General features: G+C 46.1%; 1 protein-coding gene across 1 annotated transcript in view; it reads left to right on the forward strand.

The window, feature by feature from the left end:
- tmie (transmembrane inner ear) overlaps positions 1–19711 on the forward strand; it is a 186725-nt gene that overhangs the window by 115922 nt on the left and 51092 nt on the right. The window contains exon 3 of the mRNA XM_068030808.1: positions 15434–15583. Coding sequence (XP_067886909.1) covers positions 15434–15583 — 150 coding nt within the window. The remainder of the gene's footprint in view (positions 1–15433; positions 15584–19711) is intronic.

Genomic DNA, 19711 nt, shown 5'->3' on the forward strand with positions numbered 1-19711 from the left:
CATGAATGGGCAGGAAGCAAAGAGATACAGACCCTTAGAAAATAGGTGACATGTTTAGATAGAGGATCTGGATCGGCGCAGGCTTGGAGGGCCGAAGGGCCTGTTCCTGTGCTGTAATTTTCTTTGTTTTTTGTTCAAATGGGAGTAAATCCTGTTCCGAAGAATCCTCTCTAATAATTTCCCTTCCACTGACGTAAGGCTCACCGGCCTATAATTTCCTGGATTCTCCTTGCTACCCTTCTTAAACAAAGGAACAACATTGGCTATTCTCCAGTCCTCTGGGACCTCACCTGTAGCCAATGAGGATACAAAGATGTCAAGGCCGCAGCAATTTCTTCCCTTTCCTCCCTCAGTGTTCTGGGGTCGATCCCATCAGGCCCTGGGGACTTATCTACCTTAATGCTTTGCAAGATGCCCAACACCTCCTCCTTTTTGATAACGACATGACCCAGGCTACCTACACTCCCTTCCCTAGACTCATCATCCACCAAGTCCTTCTCTTTGGTGAATATTGATGCAAAGTACTCATTTACTACCTCGCCCATTTCCTCTGGCTCCACACATAGATTCCCTCCTCTGTCCTTGAGTGGGCCAACCCTTTCCCTGGTTACCCCCTTGCTCTTTATATACGTATAAAAAGCCTTGGGATTCTCCTTAATCCTGTTTGCCAATGACTTTTCATGACCCCTTTTAGCCCTCCTGACTCCTTGCTTAAGTTCCTTCCTACGGTCTTTATATTCCTCAAGGGCTTTGTCTGTTCCCAGCCTTCTAGTCCTTACAAATGCTTCCTTTTTCTTTTTGACTAGGCTCACAATATCTCTCGTTATCCAAGGTTCCCAAAACTTGCCAAACTTATCCTTCTTCCTCACAGGAACATGCTGGTCCTGAATTCTAATCAACTGACGTTTGAAAGATTCCCACATGTCAGAGGTTGATTTACCCTCAAACAACCGCCCCCAATCTAAATACCTCAATTTTAAAATTCCTGACCCGAAACGTTAACTCTGCTTCTCTTTCCACAGATGCTGCCAGACCTGCTGAGTGGTTCCAGCATTTCTTGTTTTTGTTTAAAATTCTCATCCTTGTTTTCAAATCTCTCCATGCCCTCTCTTTTCCCTATGCCTGTAATCTCCTTCAGTCCGACAATCTTCAGATACCTGCACTCATCTAATTCTGGCCTCTTGAACATTCCTGATTTTAACTGCTCCACATTGGTGGTGGTGCCTTCAGCTGCCTTGGCTCTAAGTTCTGGAATTCTCTCCCTGAATCACAACGCCTCTCTAGCTCGCTTTCCTCCTTTAAGCCACTCATTGAAATCTACCTCTTTGACCAAGCTTTTGGCCATCTGTCCTAATATCACCCTTTGTGGCTCAGTGTCAAATTTTATTTAATAATGCTGTTGTGAAGCACCATGGGATGTTTTATTACTTTAAAGGTGCTATATAATTACAAGTTGTTGTTGTTGTTGTAACCCTGAATTTCACCCCCACCCCCCCAGATATGAGCTCATATGACAAGTGCTAGCAGTTAGTTTGGATAACTAAAGGCTTTCAGAAGTGATTGGTGATAAGATAAAAGGGGGAAGTCCGAAAGAAAGCAAAGTGGTTACAAAATGACTGTGAACCATTCTAGCTCTCAACCTCTATGATTATCTTTTTTCCTGAAAATTAATGCCCAGCGTATTACTGCACAAGCTTTAAAGAAAAGAAAATCTCCCACAGTGTGCAATTTAGGTACTTACACTCAAGTTGAGTGCACGTTGAGGTCATAACCTGACTGGAGCCGTGAATGCTGGGAGGATGAACAAGATCAGCATTAGTGCAGATAATTTCCAGCCTGATGCACAGTCTTGAGGTCTAAGTACAGCTGCAAAGGCTAGAATAAAAATTGTAAAAAATGCTCGAGACAGTCATCTAGTCTGTCAAGAAATAACACAGATTGCACATTAACAGAAAATCATCAGTCAGTCTAGCCCACCTATCCAGTGTTCTCATGGTGCATTCCTAATAACCCTGAAAACTATTTGTTGGCATGAACCTAACAGCCTTAGTAAAAAAAAAAGTTCCTGCTGCATTTCCTATAGTCCCCAATTTATAAAAGTGGCCCCTTATGCTTAAAATGTGTACATGTTGGAAAATATTAGCCTAACCTAACCAGGGCTAGGTGGTGATGTAATGCTAATATCACTAAGCTGGTAATGCAGAAGCCTCGGCTAACTTGCTGGGGATATACTTTCAAATCCCACAATAATAGATCATGGAATTTTGGGACACAGATTAAAAATTTTGGGCAAAAGATGCAGGGGGAATATGAGGAAGATCTTTTTTACACAGCTGCCCACAAGGGTGGTGGAAGTGGAGACAATCAATGATTTCAAGAGGAATTTGGATGGGCACCTGAGAAAAATAGACTTGCAGCGTTACAGAGATCGAGCCAGGATTGGGACTGACTGCATAGCTCCATGGAGAGCCAGCATTGAACCGATAGGCCAAATGGCCTCCTTCTGTGCCATAAATGATGCTGTGGGGTGAATTTTTCCAGCTCACTGCCGATCTCGGCACATCTCAGCTGAAGTCGGGGGCCTGGTAAAATTTACCACTATGACTCTAACCATTCAATTCCTCCACCACTGGCGTACTGTGGCAGCAGTGTGTACCATCTACAAGATGCACTGCAGCAACTTGCCAAGTTGTCTTCAGCAGCACCTCTCAAATCTGTGACTTCTACCACCTGGAAGGACAAGGAAAGCAGGCACATGAGAACATCATCACCTCAAAGTTCCCCTCCGAGTCACACACCATCTTGACTCGGACATATATCGTCATTCCTTCGTTGTCGCTGAGTCAAGATTTGGGAATGCCATAGCCAACAGCACTCTGGGAGTACATACACCACACGGACTGCAGAGGTTCAAGAAACCCTCCACAACTTTTTCAAGGGCAACTAGGGATGGGCAATAAATGGCAGCCTTGTCAGCAATGCACACATCCTAGAATGGATAAAGATCAATTTGTCCAAGGGTTAGTTAAGGTTTGAGGTGCATTCGCTTCATCAGAACTGAAGACTAGAGGACTTGTAGACATGTTGGCTAAATAGAGAGAAAGGAGGAGGCAGAATGGAGCGAGAGTTTCTGGGTGAAAGAACCTGAAAACTGCTCAATAGAATTAGTAAGGTGATGTGAAAGATTTTTAATAAGACCCGCAGACATTGACAGGTCAAGAGAATGCAAATACTTGGATGAAGAGCGAAAAGAGTCAATATGCAAGGAAATAAAGAAACAACCAAGGGAGAGAAATAACGCAAGCTATGGATCTGCTGATTCAATCCCAGGATTGCTCTTGCTGATTCCATAGTTTTAATAGAGGCTATCCCCAGATCCATAGCTGCATCCAGAGAAAGAAAGTACTTGTAAATCCCAGGGCCAGACCTGCTGCGAGTGGAGGAAAAGGAGGAAGAGAGAAAAAGATAATGGCTGAGAATAAGAGGGGAGAAAGGGAAAGAGAATATATCACTGTCAATGAGCAGTCCCTTGCTGCCTGGCGGACTGACTTGTTGGTTTAAGACATATTCTTGCTTTGCTATGGATCACTGCCTCAGGTTATCCGGCTCCCAGCAGAAAATGTCTCAACTCAGATTTTGTCTAAAGTTCATAGCTGTGTCGATAGATTAAGATAGTCGAACAAAATACTGTGGATGCTGGAAATCTGAAATAAAAAGAGAAACTGCTGAAAATACTCAACACATCAGGCAGCGCATGTAGAGTTAAAAACAGAATTAATAGCCCAGATATTAACCACGAGGTGGGGGGAAGAGGGGGCAATACAGCAATCAAAAAACCTACAAGAACAGGTTTCCCTCAGGTTCCACCGAATTCAACAGCAGGACCTGGCTGGAATCCATTTCCAGGCCCAGCCAGCCAGATTGAGAGGCTGGCCCTCTGTGAGTGAGTAGGCTTTCAGAACCAGGCCACTGAAAGGGAGGAAGGGAGGGAGAGGTCAGGGGTCAGGAGAGATTGGAGGTCAGGGGCAAAATCGGTGGGTGGGGGGCTGCTGGGAGCAATTGGGATCAGGGGTCATCAATGGCTGGAGCAGGAGAGATTGGGAGTCGGGGAAATAACAGGGTTAGATCAAGGGTGGGGTGGAACATAAGGTGGGTGCTCGGAGAGATTGGGGAGTCATCAGTGGGCAGGGCTGGAGAGATTGAGTGTCGGGGGAAATCAGTGGGGGCACTGGGAAAGATCAGGGATCGGGGACATCAACGAGCGGAGACGGAAGAGATCTGAGCTCAGCGGGAACATTGATGGGTGGGATGGCCTGAGAGAGATCAGGACTCAAGAGGACATTGATGGGTGGGGCCAGGAGAGATGGGGTGGGGTGCGGTGGTGTTGGAAATAGCATAGTGGAACGTGACAGTGATCTTGGGGGGAGGAGGGGGAATGGTCATGGAAATGGTTGGAGATGTTATGTATTGAGAAAGCATAGATCGACTGTTGTTTAACAAAGTCTTGGGATCTTTGTAGGGCTAAAGAATAACTCGTTTATTATATACAGATATAACTATTTACACTCTCCACAAGCCTGTCTAGCCAGCACACCATGTGCTGCTTATAGCTTCTTCTCAGCCTGATATCCATGTGACTATTACATTATCATCAGTACAATGGGAGGGTTTACTCTCACTGTCTCAAAAATTAACCTTTTCAGGCTGTTATACGACAGGAGACATCGGGGGAAGGAGGGAAGAAGATCACCAGAGCCCATGGAGGATGTGGGGGGTGGGTTGGAAGACATGGTGGAGAAGAGATCACAGGCCATGGAAGACATGGGGCAAGGTAGGAGGAAAGTGCAGGCCGTGCATGACAGCAGGAGGGCATCAGTCATGACGAAGTGCAGGAGTCCAGTCGCTGGGGAGGTTAGCAGGTTTGCTTGGGAGGCCAGAAGGTGGAGGGCGAGGAATCCTGCTCCTCCTGGCCAACAACCAGTGCTGGAAAAGCTCTTACATGTTCCATGTAGCAGTTGCCGCCTCCATTTAGCTGCCGGATTTCCACAGGCCCGGGAAATCCAGCCAGCGAACATTAAAGCTGGCACAGAGAAAAAAATGAGGCACAAACCTGGGAGCAGGTTTGTCTCCCGCCCACCAACCTGCCTCGATTAAAAGCGGATTAGGAGGGTTGGAGGTTATTTTGCATTTTACTTCCCAGCAAAATCACCAGTTAAAATTATCCCCAATGTTGCAGGTCAATGACCTTTTATTAGGTATGAAAATGACTGAAGGATGTTTTTGCTCTCCTGTAAGATACTGGACACAATCCAGAGCTCCTGATGCCTCTAGTGGCTCAGCCTTTTCTGTCTCTAACCTTGAAGATCTGTCTCCAGGCCTGAGCTTACATGTCAAGTGCAGGCAATTAATTTGGATAGTTAAAGGATTTCAGAAGCGATTGGTGATGAGAAAACGGGAACAATGTGAAAGAAAGCAAAGAGAATACATACTAGCTCTCAACCTCTATGATTATCTCCATTTTCCAAAAATTAATGTCCAGCGTGTTACTGGACAGGCTTTAAAGGAAAAAAGCCTGTCTCCCACAGCGTGCAATTCGGTAATTGCACTCAAGTTGAGTGCATGCTGAGGTCTTAACCTGACTGGAACCGTGGGAGGATCAGCAAGATCAGTGTTCATGCAGATAATTGCCAGCCTAATGCATAATCTTCAGGTATAACTAGAGCTACAATGCCTAGAATAATATTTTTAAATAATGCTGGACATTTGCAGCTGGTCAGCTGGTATCGTTAAAGAGAAAACACAGGTTACATGGTAACAGCTTCGGACAAGAGAAAGCCTGAAAAACGCTCAACAGAATTAGTGATCTTTAATGAGACCCTGCTGACATTGACAGGTCAAAAGAATGTGATGAAGGATGAAAAGAGTGCAACAAAAGCATGGGAAATAAAGAAACAATAAAGGGAAAACACAATCTATGGATCTGCTGGTTCAGTCCCAGGATTGCTCTTGCTGATTCCATTGTTTTAGTAGAGGATATCCTCAGATTCATAGGTACTTCTAGTGAAACAAAGTACTTGTAAATCCCATGGCCAGACCTGCTGCAAGTGGAGAAAAAGTTAAATACAAAAAAGAGAGGAAGAGAGAAAGAGAGAATGGTAGACAATAAGAGAAGGAGAGAAAGGGGAAGAGAATGTACCACCCCGTCAGTCCCCCGCCACCCTGCGAACAGACCTGTTGGTTTAAGACATGTTCCTGTTTTGTTGTGGATCACCACCACATGTTATCCAGCTCCCAGCAAAAAAATCTCTCAACTCAGATTTGTCTGATGTTGACAGCTGTGTCAATAGATTAAGATAGAGGGTTTACTTACAGTTTACAGAGGCAATGCACACTGTTAGCCTAGGCCAGTTGGAATCAATGAGGCAGTGAATGTTTATGGCAGATGTGAAGACATTATAAAGAGAATGTGAAGTGAATTAAGATATGAAGGATATAATGGATGAAATTTATAAAAAGCAAGAGTGTGGTGGGTGATTCTGAAAGTGACCAGTCTTGCCTCAGAGTCAGTTGTGGGTTCAAGTCCCACTCCAGAGACTTTAGCACAAAATGTAAGCTGACATTTTGGTGCAGTACTGAGATAGCGCTGCGCTATCGGAGGTGCTGTCTTTCAGAGAAGACATTAAACTGAGGTCCATCTGCTCTCTTAGCTGCACTTAAAAGATCCCATGGCACTATTCGAAGAGTAGGGGAGTTTTCCTGACGTCTTGATCAATATTTATACCTCAAACAACATCACTAAAAAAGATAATTAGGTTATTAACACATTTCTGTTTGGAGGATGTTGCTGTGCGCAAATTAGCTGCTACATATCTTACATTATAACAGTGGGTATATTTCAGAAGTACTTAATTGGCTGTCAAAGGTTTGGGCTGACCTGAGATTGTGAATGACTTTATGAATGCATTCGTTCTTTTGTCCCGTTGTTTAAGAAGGGTAGCAGGGATAATCCAGGTAATTATAGACCGGTGAGCCTGACGTCAGTGGTAGGGAAGCTGCTGGAGAAGATACTGAGGGATAGGATCTATTCCCATTTGGAAGAAAATGGGCTTATCAGTGATAGGCAACATGGTTTTGTGCAGGGAAGGTCATGTCTTACCAACTTAATAGAATTCTTTGAGGAAGTGACAAAGTTGATTGATGATGGAAGGGCTGTAGATGTCATATACCTGGACTTCAGTAAGGCGTTTGATAAGGTTCCCCATGGTAGGTTGATGGAGAAAGTGAAGTCGCATGGGATCCAGGGTGTACTAGCTAGATGGATAAAGAACTGGCTGGGCAACAGGAGACAGAGAGTAGCAGTGGAAGGGAGTTTCTCAAAATGGAGACGTGTGACCAGTGGCGTTCCACAGGGATCCATGCTGGGACCACTGTTGTTTGTGATATACATAAATGATTTGGAGGAAAGTATAGGTGGTCTGATTAGCAAGTTTGCTGACGACACTAAGATTGGTGGAGTAGCAGATAGTGAAGGGGACTGTCAGAGAATACAGCAGAATATAGATAGATTGGAGAGCTGGGCAGAGAAATGGCAGATGGAGTTCAATTCGGACAAATGCGAGGTGATGCATTTTGGAAGATCCAATTCAAGAGTGAACTATACAATAAATGGAAAAGAACCAAAAACAAGAAATTCTGGATTCACTCAGCAGGTCTGGCAGCATCTGTGGAAAGAGAAGCAGAGTTAACGTTTCGGGTCAGTGACCCTTCTTCGGAACAAGGGTCACTGACCCGAAACGTTAACTCTGCTTCTCTTTCCACAGATGCTGCCAGACCTGCTGAGTGAATCCAGCATTTCTTGTTTTCGTTTCAGATTTCCAGCATCCGCAGTATTTTGCTTTTATAATAAATGGAAAAGTCCTGGGGAAAATTGATGTCCAGAGAGATTTGGGTGTTCAGGTCCATTGTTCCCTGAAGGTGGCAACGCAGGTCAATAGAGTGGTCAAGAAGGCATACGGCATGCTTTCCTTCATCGGACGGGGTATTGAGTACAAGAGTTGGCAGGTCATGTTACAGTTGTATAAGACTTTGGTTCGGCCACATTTGGAATACTGCGTGCAGTTCTGGTCGCCACATTACCAAAAGGATGTAGATGCTTTGGAGAGGGTGCAGAGGAGGTTCACCAGGATGTTGCCTGGTATGGAGGGCGCTAGCTATGAAGAGAGGTTGAGTAGATTAGGATTATTTTCATTAGAAAGACGGAGGTTGAGGGGGGACCTGATTTAGGTGTACAAAATCATGAGAGGTATAGACAGGGTGAATAGCAAGAAGCTTTTTCCCAGAGTGGGGGATTCAATTACTAAGGGTCACGAGTTCAAAGTGAGAGGGGAAAAGTTTAGGGGGGATATGCGTGGAAAGTTCTTTACGCAGAGGGTGCTGGGTGCCTGGAAAGCGTTGCCAGCGGAGGTGGTAGACACGGGCACGATAGCGTCTTTTAAGATGTATCTAGACAGATACATGAATGGGCAGGAAGCAAAGAGATACAGACCCTTAGAAAATAGGCGACAGGTTTAGATAGAGGATCTGGATCGGCGCAGGCTTGGAGGGCCGAAGGGCCTGTTCCTGTTTGTAATTTTCTTTGTTCTTTGTTCTTTTCGTAGGTTTCCTATATCTTCTAACTGCTTCTTTTGAGGACAATTGTAGAAAGGAAGGGCTGGATTTTGTGCAGGAGGCAGGGCTACTGGTGCTGGGTCGAAAAGTCAGGGCGAACCCTGCTTCTGCATTTGTTTGACCGCCTGAGCAATCCTCTGGTCTTTTGGGGTAAAGGTTCAAGGAGGCAGAATCCCAATCCTTTTAAACACTTAATAGGGACAGGGATCCCACCCCCAGGAATTGATGACCAGTCATGGGCAAGCAGCTCAGCAGTATCAGCAGCACAACCAGTGCTCCCTGAATACTGCACTGGAGCGTCAGCCTTGTTTAAATGCTCAGTTCTCCAGAGTGGGACTTGAACCCACAACCTACTGGCTGAGAGCCACGAGTACTACCAATTGAGCAATGGCTAATACCTGCCATGATTCTGGCTTCGATTTATGGTGCTCTTTGGGTCTATGGGAAAACAGAAACAAAGACCAAGTTGTTGGTTCATTTGCTGAACCAGGGATGTGTGGGGTATGGGGGGGGCACGGTGGGTATGGGGGCAAGCGATTGAAGAACCGTCTCTGATGGTAATCCACAGGGAGTAAGGACCGAACAGGAAACCAGTCAGGCAGGAACAGATTACAGCCTGAGACATACATAAACCTAGAGATTGGAAGAGAGTGGTCACTAAGTGATAGGAAGGTGAGGGTGAAGATATTCATCTGAATCTCCAAAGGGACAAAAGCCAGTGAAGCTTGGTGAGGATGGGAGTGATGCAAGGGTGGGAATTTGTGTGGGAAAGGAGGCAGCAAAAGAGTTGTGATAGGTTTGCTGCTGTGAACTGTAGTGTCACGATGCACGGTGGGGCAAGGGGAACAGGAAGGAGTGTGGAGCTGGGTCTCAGGAAGGGTAGTAAAGCTGAGAAACTGGGTGGAGAGTGTGGTTGGGGAGACTGTGAGGAGAGTTGGAATATGAAGACTATGTAGGCAACAGCTTGGTGAGACTGTGAGGATAATGGAGATATGGAGATTCCGATTTGTTTGCATCTCACCAATCAGATTTCTGCCCTGCCATCGCACGGAAATGGTGCTAATCACAGAGGCAAAAGACATCCTCTGAAACAGTGACCGCAGTGCACTATTCCTTTTCCTTTCCAATATTTGACACAGTCAATAATGCCATCCTCCTCCAACACCTCTCCTCCACTGTGGGACGAGTTCGCTTAGTTTCACATTTACCTGTCCAATTATAGCCATAGAATCTCTAACAAATTGCTTCTCTTCACGTACTGGAGTCCCCTAGGATCTATCCTTGATTTCTATTATTCCACAACTACATGTGCCCCTCTGAAGATATGAGAAAACAAAAGGTTTAGGTGTCCATGTACAAAAATCTTGAATAAGTACCAGTGCAAAGCTACAAAACATAATAAAGGCTAATGGAATGCTGGTCTTTGAAAAGTATGGAAATGCTATTTCAGTTGAACAGAGTTTTTTCAGAGCCCAACTCGAATTGTACAGTCAGTTTTGGGCACCAAACCTCGGGAAAGATATATTGACCTTGGAAGCAATACAACACAAATTCACCAGAATGACATCAGGGATTTAAGGGTTGCATCAACTTGGCTTGAATTTGCTTGAAATTAGAAGGATGATCTACTCAATGGGCTGTATTTCATTTTGGCGACAGGGGTCCCAGCGGTGGGCCAGAAGGCAGGGGGAGACCCCCGCCTTAGCCCTCCATCAGAATCCTGATGCCATTTAACAGCCAATTAATTGCCCGCCATCAGGGCACCATCCCTTTAAGGGACATGCTCGCACTTCCAGAGCTTCCGGCAGCTCTGCAGTACCAGCAGCACCATTGCCCTGCAGTACCGAGGAGTGGAAGAGACTCTGGGAGAGGTAAGTGGGGTAAGGGGTTGCTGGGGTCATTCAGGCAGACCCCAGTGACAGGATGGGGGCAGTGGGTTGGTGAGGGTGGGGGCTGTCTTCATGGGGTGGGGGGTGGGGTGGGTGAGGCAGTGATTGCCACTGAGAGGGCCCTCCAGGGGCCGAGGATTATCCCCAAAGGAGGAACGCCCCTGGCCCCGCTAAGAGGCTGCCAGGTTTTACCTGACGACATCTCCCCATGGCAGTGGGCCCCTCCACCTTCCACAAAAATTAGGTGGGAGGTGGAAAAAGACTCAATCTGCCTTTGGTGGGAAGGCCATCCTCGGCCTTCCCTACCCCAGACAAAATGGCAGGGGGGCCTGGACAACACCGGAAATGGTGTCCCCTGTCATTTTGTTTGGCCCCACCGCACCCACCCCCCCAACCCTGTCTCTGTGCCTGCCTCCAAGTACAGAACAAAATTCTGCCCAATGTATTTAGAATGATTATAGGATTCGGTGTAAAGGCCGGCCCGCGTCTGCAAATGAAACCCGACCCAAGCCCGACAGAACCACATCCGACCCCAAGCCCGACCCGGCCCGAGACCTTCCATTTTTTCTTGCACCCAATCTGAGCTGACCCAACCATGAGTTAACCTCACTTTGTTGCTTATCTGCACAAGCTTAAAATAACTGTAACAAAACCACCTTTCAAGCTCACAAAGTGTATTAACATTGGAGCCACTTACCTGAGGTGGTGATAGAGCCTGTCTGACCCAGCGCGACCTGACCCGAGCCCGAATGCCGGACCCAGAAGTATGACCCGACCCTACCCGAATTCAACACGTCGTCAGGTCCTGTCGGGTTCGGGTCAGGTAGCCGGCTTTTAATTCAGTGAGGTAGATACAGAGAAACCATTTCCTCTGGTGAAGCAATGCAGAACAAGAGGGCAGAATCTTAAAATTAGAGCTAGGCCATTTAGGAATGAAATCAGTAAGAACATTTTGACACAAAAGGTAGTGGAAATCTGGAACTCGCTGCCCCCAAAGATTGTGGATGTTGGGTCAATTGAAGTTTTCAAGACTGAGGTCAAGCTTTACTCCAAGGTGGTCTCAGCATTACTCCTGCAACTCGAAACTCAGGCACTGGTAGCAATTAGTGACTCATCTCCCTACATTACGCAATAGAGCTCCAAAAACAAGATACCAGATGAAAACTAGTATTCACTGGAAGCTGGGACTATGAATTATGTAGAGAAGTCACTGCCCACACAAGGATAAAGCCCATTCCATGGCATTGTTAAAATTGGTTGCAATTCAACTCCTTCCTTCCTTGATGTATATTAGTTAGTGATACAGCACTGAAACAGGCCCTTCGGCCCACCGAGTCTGTGCCAACCATCAACCACCCATTTATACTAATCCTACACTAATTCCATATTCCTACCACTTCCCACCTGTCCCTATATTTCCCTACCACCTACCTAAACTAGGGGCAATTTATAATGGCCAATTTACCTATCAACCTGCAAGTCTTTTGGCATGTGGGAGGAAACCAGAGCACCCAGAGGAAACCCACGCAGACACAGGGAGAACTTGCAAACTCCACACAGGCAGTACCCAGAATTGAACCCGGGTCGCTGGAGCTCTGAGGCTGCGGTGCTAACCACTGCGCCACTGTGCCGCCCTTATTCTTGATATACTTTTTTTCATCCAGTACGTTGCTTATACCCAGGGGAACAGTGACAACATGAATTCACATCAGTGGAAGGAAAACATGTTTTTTTGGCAAATTGTGACTTTTCAATTATGGGAATTACTGAGAAGTGGTCCCCACCTGAAAATGCTAGAATCTGCCCTGTGCTAGATGCCAGACGCCCAGACTAACCTTGGGTTAGGAGGCAACAATTCACATCACTCTATGTCCCTGCTGCTTTCAGTCTAATTGCTGTGCCAGAGGATGAGGACTCAGCGTTCTGTCATTGAATGTTTGTGTATGACCCAAATGGCCTGGCACCTGGATGCGGTCTAGTTTGATTCTAAGGCAGACGTATGTGATGAGGGCCCTGGGCACTGACCCCTCTCACCCACTATCTGTGAGAGAAGGGAAATGCCAACTGTGATTTTTTTTCTGCAGCAATTATGTCTCTGATGGAATCAAGCAGCTCCAGGGCCGATCAGCGAGGCAGAATGACAATCTAATCAAGCTGCACTGACATTCTTCAAAAATTCAGTTTTAATAGAAACAAAAAAAAATCCATTCCTGCAAAAATCCTGGGCACTGCTTGTTCCGTTTCACCCAATCTCTGTGAGCAAGGAGAGGCCAACTGTAATTTTTTTTCTGTGGCAATCGTGGTCTCAATATCAACACCCCTCGATGGAAGGGAGAGGATCGGAGTATGGTTAAAAAGAGTGCAAACCCAACCTGCTGCACAAGTTACTGCCACCATTTTTACAGCAGTGGATACTGGGGTGACCGAGTGTCCTGTCATGGACAGACAGGGTGCTCATTAATATATTTAAGTCAGGCTCCTCCTGTGCAATTAACAGGTGCTGCCCGGACTTTCCAGGAGTCAGGAAACACGGCTGTGAAATGATGGCGGGAGCTGCCAGCTTTGCAAGTTAGATAGCTGTTTCAGCATTCCTGTGGGCCAGGAGGAGCAGGAATGCTCTCCCCGGGTTTCTCAAGGAAGCCTTCAGCCTCTTCTACCCTTTCCCATAGCCAGTCATCGGACCAAACCCCGACTGCCAGCCTTCCCCCCATCCCAACTGCCAAGCCACACCTCCCACCATTGCCGATCTTTCCCTCCTCCTTTCCTCCCACCTCACTCAGTTGCTGGGAGCTTCCCCAAGAGTCCCTCCAGGCTGCCCACTTTGCTGGCTGCCAGGCAAGAGGCAGAGATACAAGATATTGATGAGGACCTGCCATTACGATTGGTAGAATATCCATGTCCCCGACCTTGCCAGGTTCTTCAGCTGTTTTCCCCACCTTTCTGTAAATGTCAGGGCCAATGGCCTGGATATTAACAGGGATGGTTTACTTAGACAGGAAGGCAGATTTTTAGATGGGAAACCAGATGTCTGGGAATCCCCTGACAAGTTCCCTGCCTGGAAGTCAGTCTGATTGCAAGAAGCCTTCCACAGGGATGAAGGAACAAATCAGAGAGCAATCAATCTAGTACAACTATAAGTGGTCCAGAAACACATTGGTGGAACTTTGATAGAGTATCACTTGCCTCTTCCCTGAATTAAGAAAATGGTGTGTGGAGATAAGGAAACCTAAAGGGTAATGGGTAATAAAAGGTGGAATATAACTCATTAAAATGGGGCTTAAAACAATTTACCAACCATGAAGAGGCTTCTGACAAGAATTGCAGGCTATGATTTGTTAGTTCTTTTATGGCCATGCAATACTTTCTGCCTGATCTTCCTCTCTCTATCCCACTCAGGTGATTATATAGCACCCAAACACCAAAGGAGGAAAATCTACTTTGAGAGGTCCAGCATGACTTTGGTAACTCTTACATTGCTGTAATGAAGGAAAGAAGAAAGACTTGCATTTATATAGCACCTCAGGAAGCCCCAAAGCACATTTCAGCCAAAGAAGTACTTTTGAACTGTAGTCACTGTTATAATCTGGAAAATGTGGCAGCCAATGCACAGCAAGGTCTCACACACAGAAATATGGTAATGACGAGATAATCTGTATTCGTGACATTGGTTGAGGGATATGTATTAGAGAGTTCCACTGTTCTTCTTCTAAATAATGCCATGGGATCTTTTATGTTCACCTGGGAGGGCAGACAGGACCTTGGTTTAACATCGCATCTGAAACATCGAAAATAGGAGTAGGGGTAGGCCATTCGGCCATTTGAGCCTGCTCCGCCATTCATTATGATCATGGCTGATCATCCAACTCAGTAACCTGTTCCCGCTTTCCCCCCATATCCTTTGATCCCTTTCGCCCCAAGAACTATATCTAACTCCTTGTTGAAAACATACAATGTTTTGGCCTCAATTCTTTCTGTGGTAGCGAATTCCACAAGCTCACCACTCTCTGGGTGAAGTAATTTCTCCTCATCTAAGTTCTGAAAGGTTTACCCCGTATCCTTAGACTATGACCCCTGGTTCTGGACTCCCCCACCATCGGGAACATCCTTCCTGCATCTACCCTGTCAAGTCCTGTTAGAATTTTATAGGTTTCTATGAGATCCCCCCTCACTCTTCTGAACTCCAGCGAATATAATCCTAACCGACTCAATCTCTCCTCATACGTCAGTCCCGCCTCCCAGGAATCAGTCTGGTAAACCTTCGCTGCACTCCCTCTATAGCAAGAACATCCTTCCTCAGATAAGGAGACCAAAACGGCACACAATATTCCAGGTGTGGGCTCACCAAGGCCCTGTATAATTGCAGCAAGACATCTCTGCTCCTGTACTCGAATCCTCTCGCTATGAAGGCCAATATACCATTTGCCTTTTTTACCGCCTGTTGAACCTGCATGCTTACCTTCAGCGACTGGTGTACGAGAATACCCAGGTCTCGTTGCATATTCCCCTCTCTCCATTTATAGCCATGCAGATAATAATCTGTCTTCCTGTTCTTGCTACCAAAGTGGATAACCTCACATTTATCCACATCATACTGCATCTGCCATGCATTTGCCCACTCACTCAACTTGTCCAAATCACCCTGAAGCCTCTCTGCATTCTGCTCACAACTCACCGTCCTACCCAGTTTTGTGTCATCTGCACCTCTGATAGTGCAACACTCCCTCAGTATTGCACTGGAGTGGCAGCCTAGATTGTGTGCTTGTCTTTGGAGTGGGGCTTGAAGCCATGACCTTCTGATTCAAGGGGAGACTACTACAACTCGAGGATCACCAAGTTGCTTTGTCCAGAAAGTCTGAGATCTTTCTGTTTCTTTCCAGTAATCATACTGTGTTGCATCTTCAAGTGCCGAATACCCAGGACAAAGAAGGAGATCGAAGCACGTTACGCCCAGCGTCAGGCTGCAAAGAAGTATGCCAACACTCTGGATAATGTCCCGCCACTGAATGAGCTGACAGAGATGCCAGGAGGTGAGCAATGGGTTTCCTAACTATCCAAAGCTCTTTCAAAAGTAAGTCTCTGTGAAGCAACCGTCCTTTGTCCTGTGATATTGTGGTTTCATAAGGATACGTATCGACAGAGGCAATCAAATGAAATCAAACAATTGTTCCTTGAGTGCTAGGGCTTTGGAACTGCCATTCTCAAGGATATGAGTTGATTAGTTGGGTGTCCAGTTTTAACATAAGCTTAGGTGTGGCATTCTGGAGTTCTTTGAAATTAATTTTTTGGGCATGAGAAACAAATCATGCAGAAACGTTCCTCAGCATATGAAATGGGGAACCCAGGATGAAATGGATTAAAATGGATCACAGTTTGAAAAGAAATGGGCTGGATGAGCCAATTGGTCTTGTCCCATTCTTTCCAATTGCAGGTCCGACTTGTGTGTTAGGAGACAGCAGCTTGAACGTTATGAACCTAAGTATATAAGGAAGCCTGGAATGAGGAAAGGATATTTGACTCACTACCGGGGACCATAGTGTGTTTATTCTGTTATGGATTTCCTTCCCTTTCTTTCCTACTCCCTAATTTAGCGAACATCAAATTCCTTGAAATAATATCTAAGTACTATTAATATCTCCATAACCAATTTCAATCCAGCTGTTTTTAAAGGCATCACATGGCCCTAAGTCAACTCCCTTGCTGGTGGAAAAACAGAAACTGCAGGAAACACCCAGAGGCCCAGCAGCATCAGTATAAAATCACAAGTTGTGCTGTTTACTGATGATTGCATAGTGTTCAGCTCCATTTGAAATTCCTCAATAAAAAAACAGTCTATGCCCATAAGCAGCAAGACCTGGACAATATCCAGGCTTGGGCTGATAAGTAGCAAGTAACATTCATGTCATTCAAATGTCAGGCAATGAGATTCTCCAACGTTATCAGTGATAAAATAAACTTTTATTTTGAAAGACAAAGGTTTAATCAAGGAGAGCCAGCAGTTAAAGGTAAATCATGTCTGACCAAATTGATTGAATTCTTTGATGAGGTAACAAAGAAGGCTGATCAGGGTAGTGCAGTAGATGCATCCATGGACTTTTGGAAGGCATTGGACAAAGTGCCACACAGCAGGGAAGTAAAGAAGATGGATTTAAAAGGGAGTTGGGCAGGTACTTGAAGATGAGGAAGTGACAGGTTTATGGACAAAAAGTGGCTGTCAGTTTCTAAGATTCTATGGGCCAGATTTTTAAAGTGGGGTTGAGAACCCCGCACCCAGATAGATTCTGGGTCCCAACACCGCAACTGCACTTTTTGCTCACGAGAGGCTATTTTTAAATGCTAATGCCCTAATTGGGCAGAAGGTGAGCCGCCGCCCAATTAGTACATTTGCTGAAATCTCCATTAAAAATTGCAGTGCCGACCTCCCGGGCCCGAGCTCAGTCGGCCATTAATTGAAGGAGAGTGGCTTCTCTGTTGCCTCCCCCCAGCAGAACTTTGAATATTGCAGACAGTCCCAGAGGCGTTGGGATCCAGAGATGACCTTCGGGACTGTGATTTTCAAATCGCACCCTCACCAGGTCCTGACCCTGCCAGCATTTGAAAATCTGGCCCTATGATTCTAGCAAGTGAGAATCTAACCACCTCACCTTGACAGTTAGGAGCATTAGCATCACTGAATCCCCTACTATTAACTTGCTGGGGTCACCATTGATCAACTGGACCAACCACATAAATGCTGCGGCTACCAGAACAGGTCAGAGGCTGGGTATTCAGCATTGCATGGCTCACTTCCTTACTCTCCAAATTCTTTGCACCACATACAAGGCTCATTAGGAATGTGATGGAATACTGTCCACTTGCCTGGATGGGTGCTGTGCAGTAACACTCAAGAACATCTGCACTATCCAGGACAAAGCAGTCCATTTGATCAGCGACTCATCCACTGGCTTAACCATCCATCCCTTCCACACTCAGCACACCGTGATTGGAAGGTGTTCCATCTACAGGATATACTGCAGCAAGTCACCCAAGGCTTCTTCAGCAGCACCTCCCAAACCAGCAACTTCTATCACCTAGAAGGGCATGGACAGCAATTCCTCTCCAGGTCACATACCATCCCGGCTTGGACATTGATCGCCATTCCTTCTTCAGCACGAGGATCATGGAACTGCCTATCTGACAGTGTTTTGAGAGCACCTTTACCATTTGGACTGTACTGGTTCAAGAAGTAGGCCCAGCTCCACCTTTGTAAGGGCAGCAAGAGGTGGGCAATAAATGCTGGCTTTGCCAGCAATGCCTATATTTCAAAAAATATTTTTTGAAAAGTAAAGAGCAAATGCTGCTTAACATTTGGGGTGTAGATCCTTCATCAGGACCTTGCAGGAGCTAGGACAAACCCCACAGAATTTCAGGACCATCATTCCATATTAGGGTTGCTAACTCTGGCTGGATGTAATCTGGAAAGTTTCATCACATGAATGCTTCCCTCCAACTGCCAGGCCCCCATGCTTCCCCTGTTGATCGCCCAACATGTGCCTTCTCACACCTTCACATGCTAATTGAAAAGCAAACAGATTCTTTATATCCAATTGACTGTCAATCAAACAACCCTTTTTCTTACTTGCTCTAACATTTAAATAACTAATAAACAAAAGTTTTGAAAGAATATGATTTTTTAAAGGCCCCTATGATCTTTTTCCTGAGTTTCTCCCAGCAGTGCCTTGGAGATAAATCTTCAATTCCTGGAGATGCAGGACAATCCTGGAGGGATGGAAACCCTATTCTATTCAATGTCCGTTGGAGAGAGAATAACACATAGAACCCCTGTCCAGCCCTATCGACCCTGCAAAATCCTCCACACTAACATCTGGGGGCTTGTACCAAAGTTGTCCCACAGACTAGTCAAGCAACAGCCTGACATAGTCATACTCACAGAATCATACCTGACAGGCAATGTCCCAGACACTGCCATCACCATCCCCAAGTATGTCCTGTCCCACTGGCAGGACAGACCCAGCAGAGGTGGTGGCACAGTGGTAGACAGTCGGGAGGGAGTTGCTCTGGGAGTCCTCAACATCGACTCTGGACCCCATGAAGTCTCATGGGATCAGGTCAAACATGGACAAGGAAACCTTCTGCTGATTACCACCTACCACCCTCCCTCAGCTGATGAGCCAATACTCCTCCATGTTGAACACCACTTGGAGGAATCACTGAGGGTGGCAAGGGCACAGAAATTACACTGGGTGGGGTACTTCAATGTCCATCACCAAGAGTGGTTCAGTAGCACCACTACTGACTGAGCTGGCCCAGTCCTAAAGGACATAGTTGCGAGACTGGGTATGCAGCAGGTGGCGAGGGAACCAACAAGAGTGAAAAACATACTTGACCTTGTCCTCACCAATCTGCCTGCCAGAGATGCATCTGTCCATGATAGTATTGGTAGGAGTGACCACCACACAGTCCTCGTGGAGATGAAGTTCCACCTTCACATTGAGGATAGCCTCCAGCGTGTTGTGTGGCACTATCACCGTGCTGAATGGGATAGATTTCAAACAAATCTAGCAATGTAAAACTGGGCATCCATGAGGCGCTATGGACCATCAGCAACAGCAGAACTGTACTCAGCCACAATCTGTAACCTCATGGCCCGGCATATCCCCCACTCTACCATTAACATCAAGCCAGGAGACCAACCCTGGTTCAATGAAGAGTGCAGGAGGGCATGCCAGGAGCAGCACCAGGCATACCTCAAAATGAGGTGTCAACCGGTGAAGCTACAACACAGGACAATCTGCATGCCAAACTGCATAATTAGCACGCAATAGACAGAGCTAAACAATCCCATAACCAACAGATCAGATCTAAGCTCTGCAGTCCTGCCACATCCAGCCGTGAATGGTGGTGGACAATTAAAAAACTATCTGGATGGAGGTGGTGCCACAAATATCCCCATCCTCAATGATGGGGGAGCCCAGCACATCAGTCCGAAAGATAAGGCTGAAGCATTTGCAACAATCTTCAGCCAGAAGTGCCGAGTTGATGATCCATCTCGGCCTCCTCCTGAAGTCCCCAGCATCACAGATGCCAGACTTCAGCCAATTCGATTCACTCCGCGTGAGATCAAGAAATGACTGAAGGCACTGGATACAGCAAAGGCT

The sequence above is a fragment of the Heterodontus francisci genome, chromosome 5 (assembly GCF_036365525.1).
Source record: "Heterodontus francisci isolate sHetFra1 chromosome 5, sHetFra1.hap1, whole genome shotgun sequence".
In the NCBI taxonomy this organism is placed as follows: Eukaryota; Metazoa; Chordata; class Chondrichthyes; order Heterodontiformes; family Heterodontidae; genus Heterodontus; species Heterodontus francisci.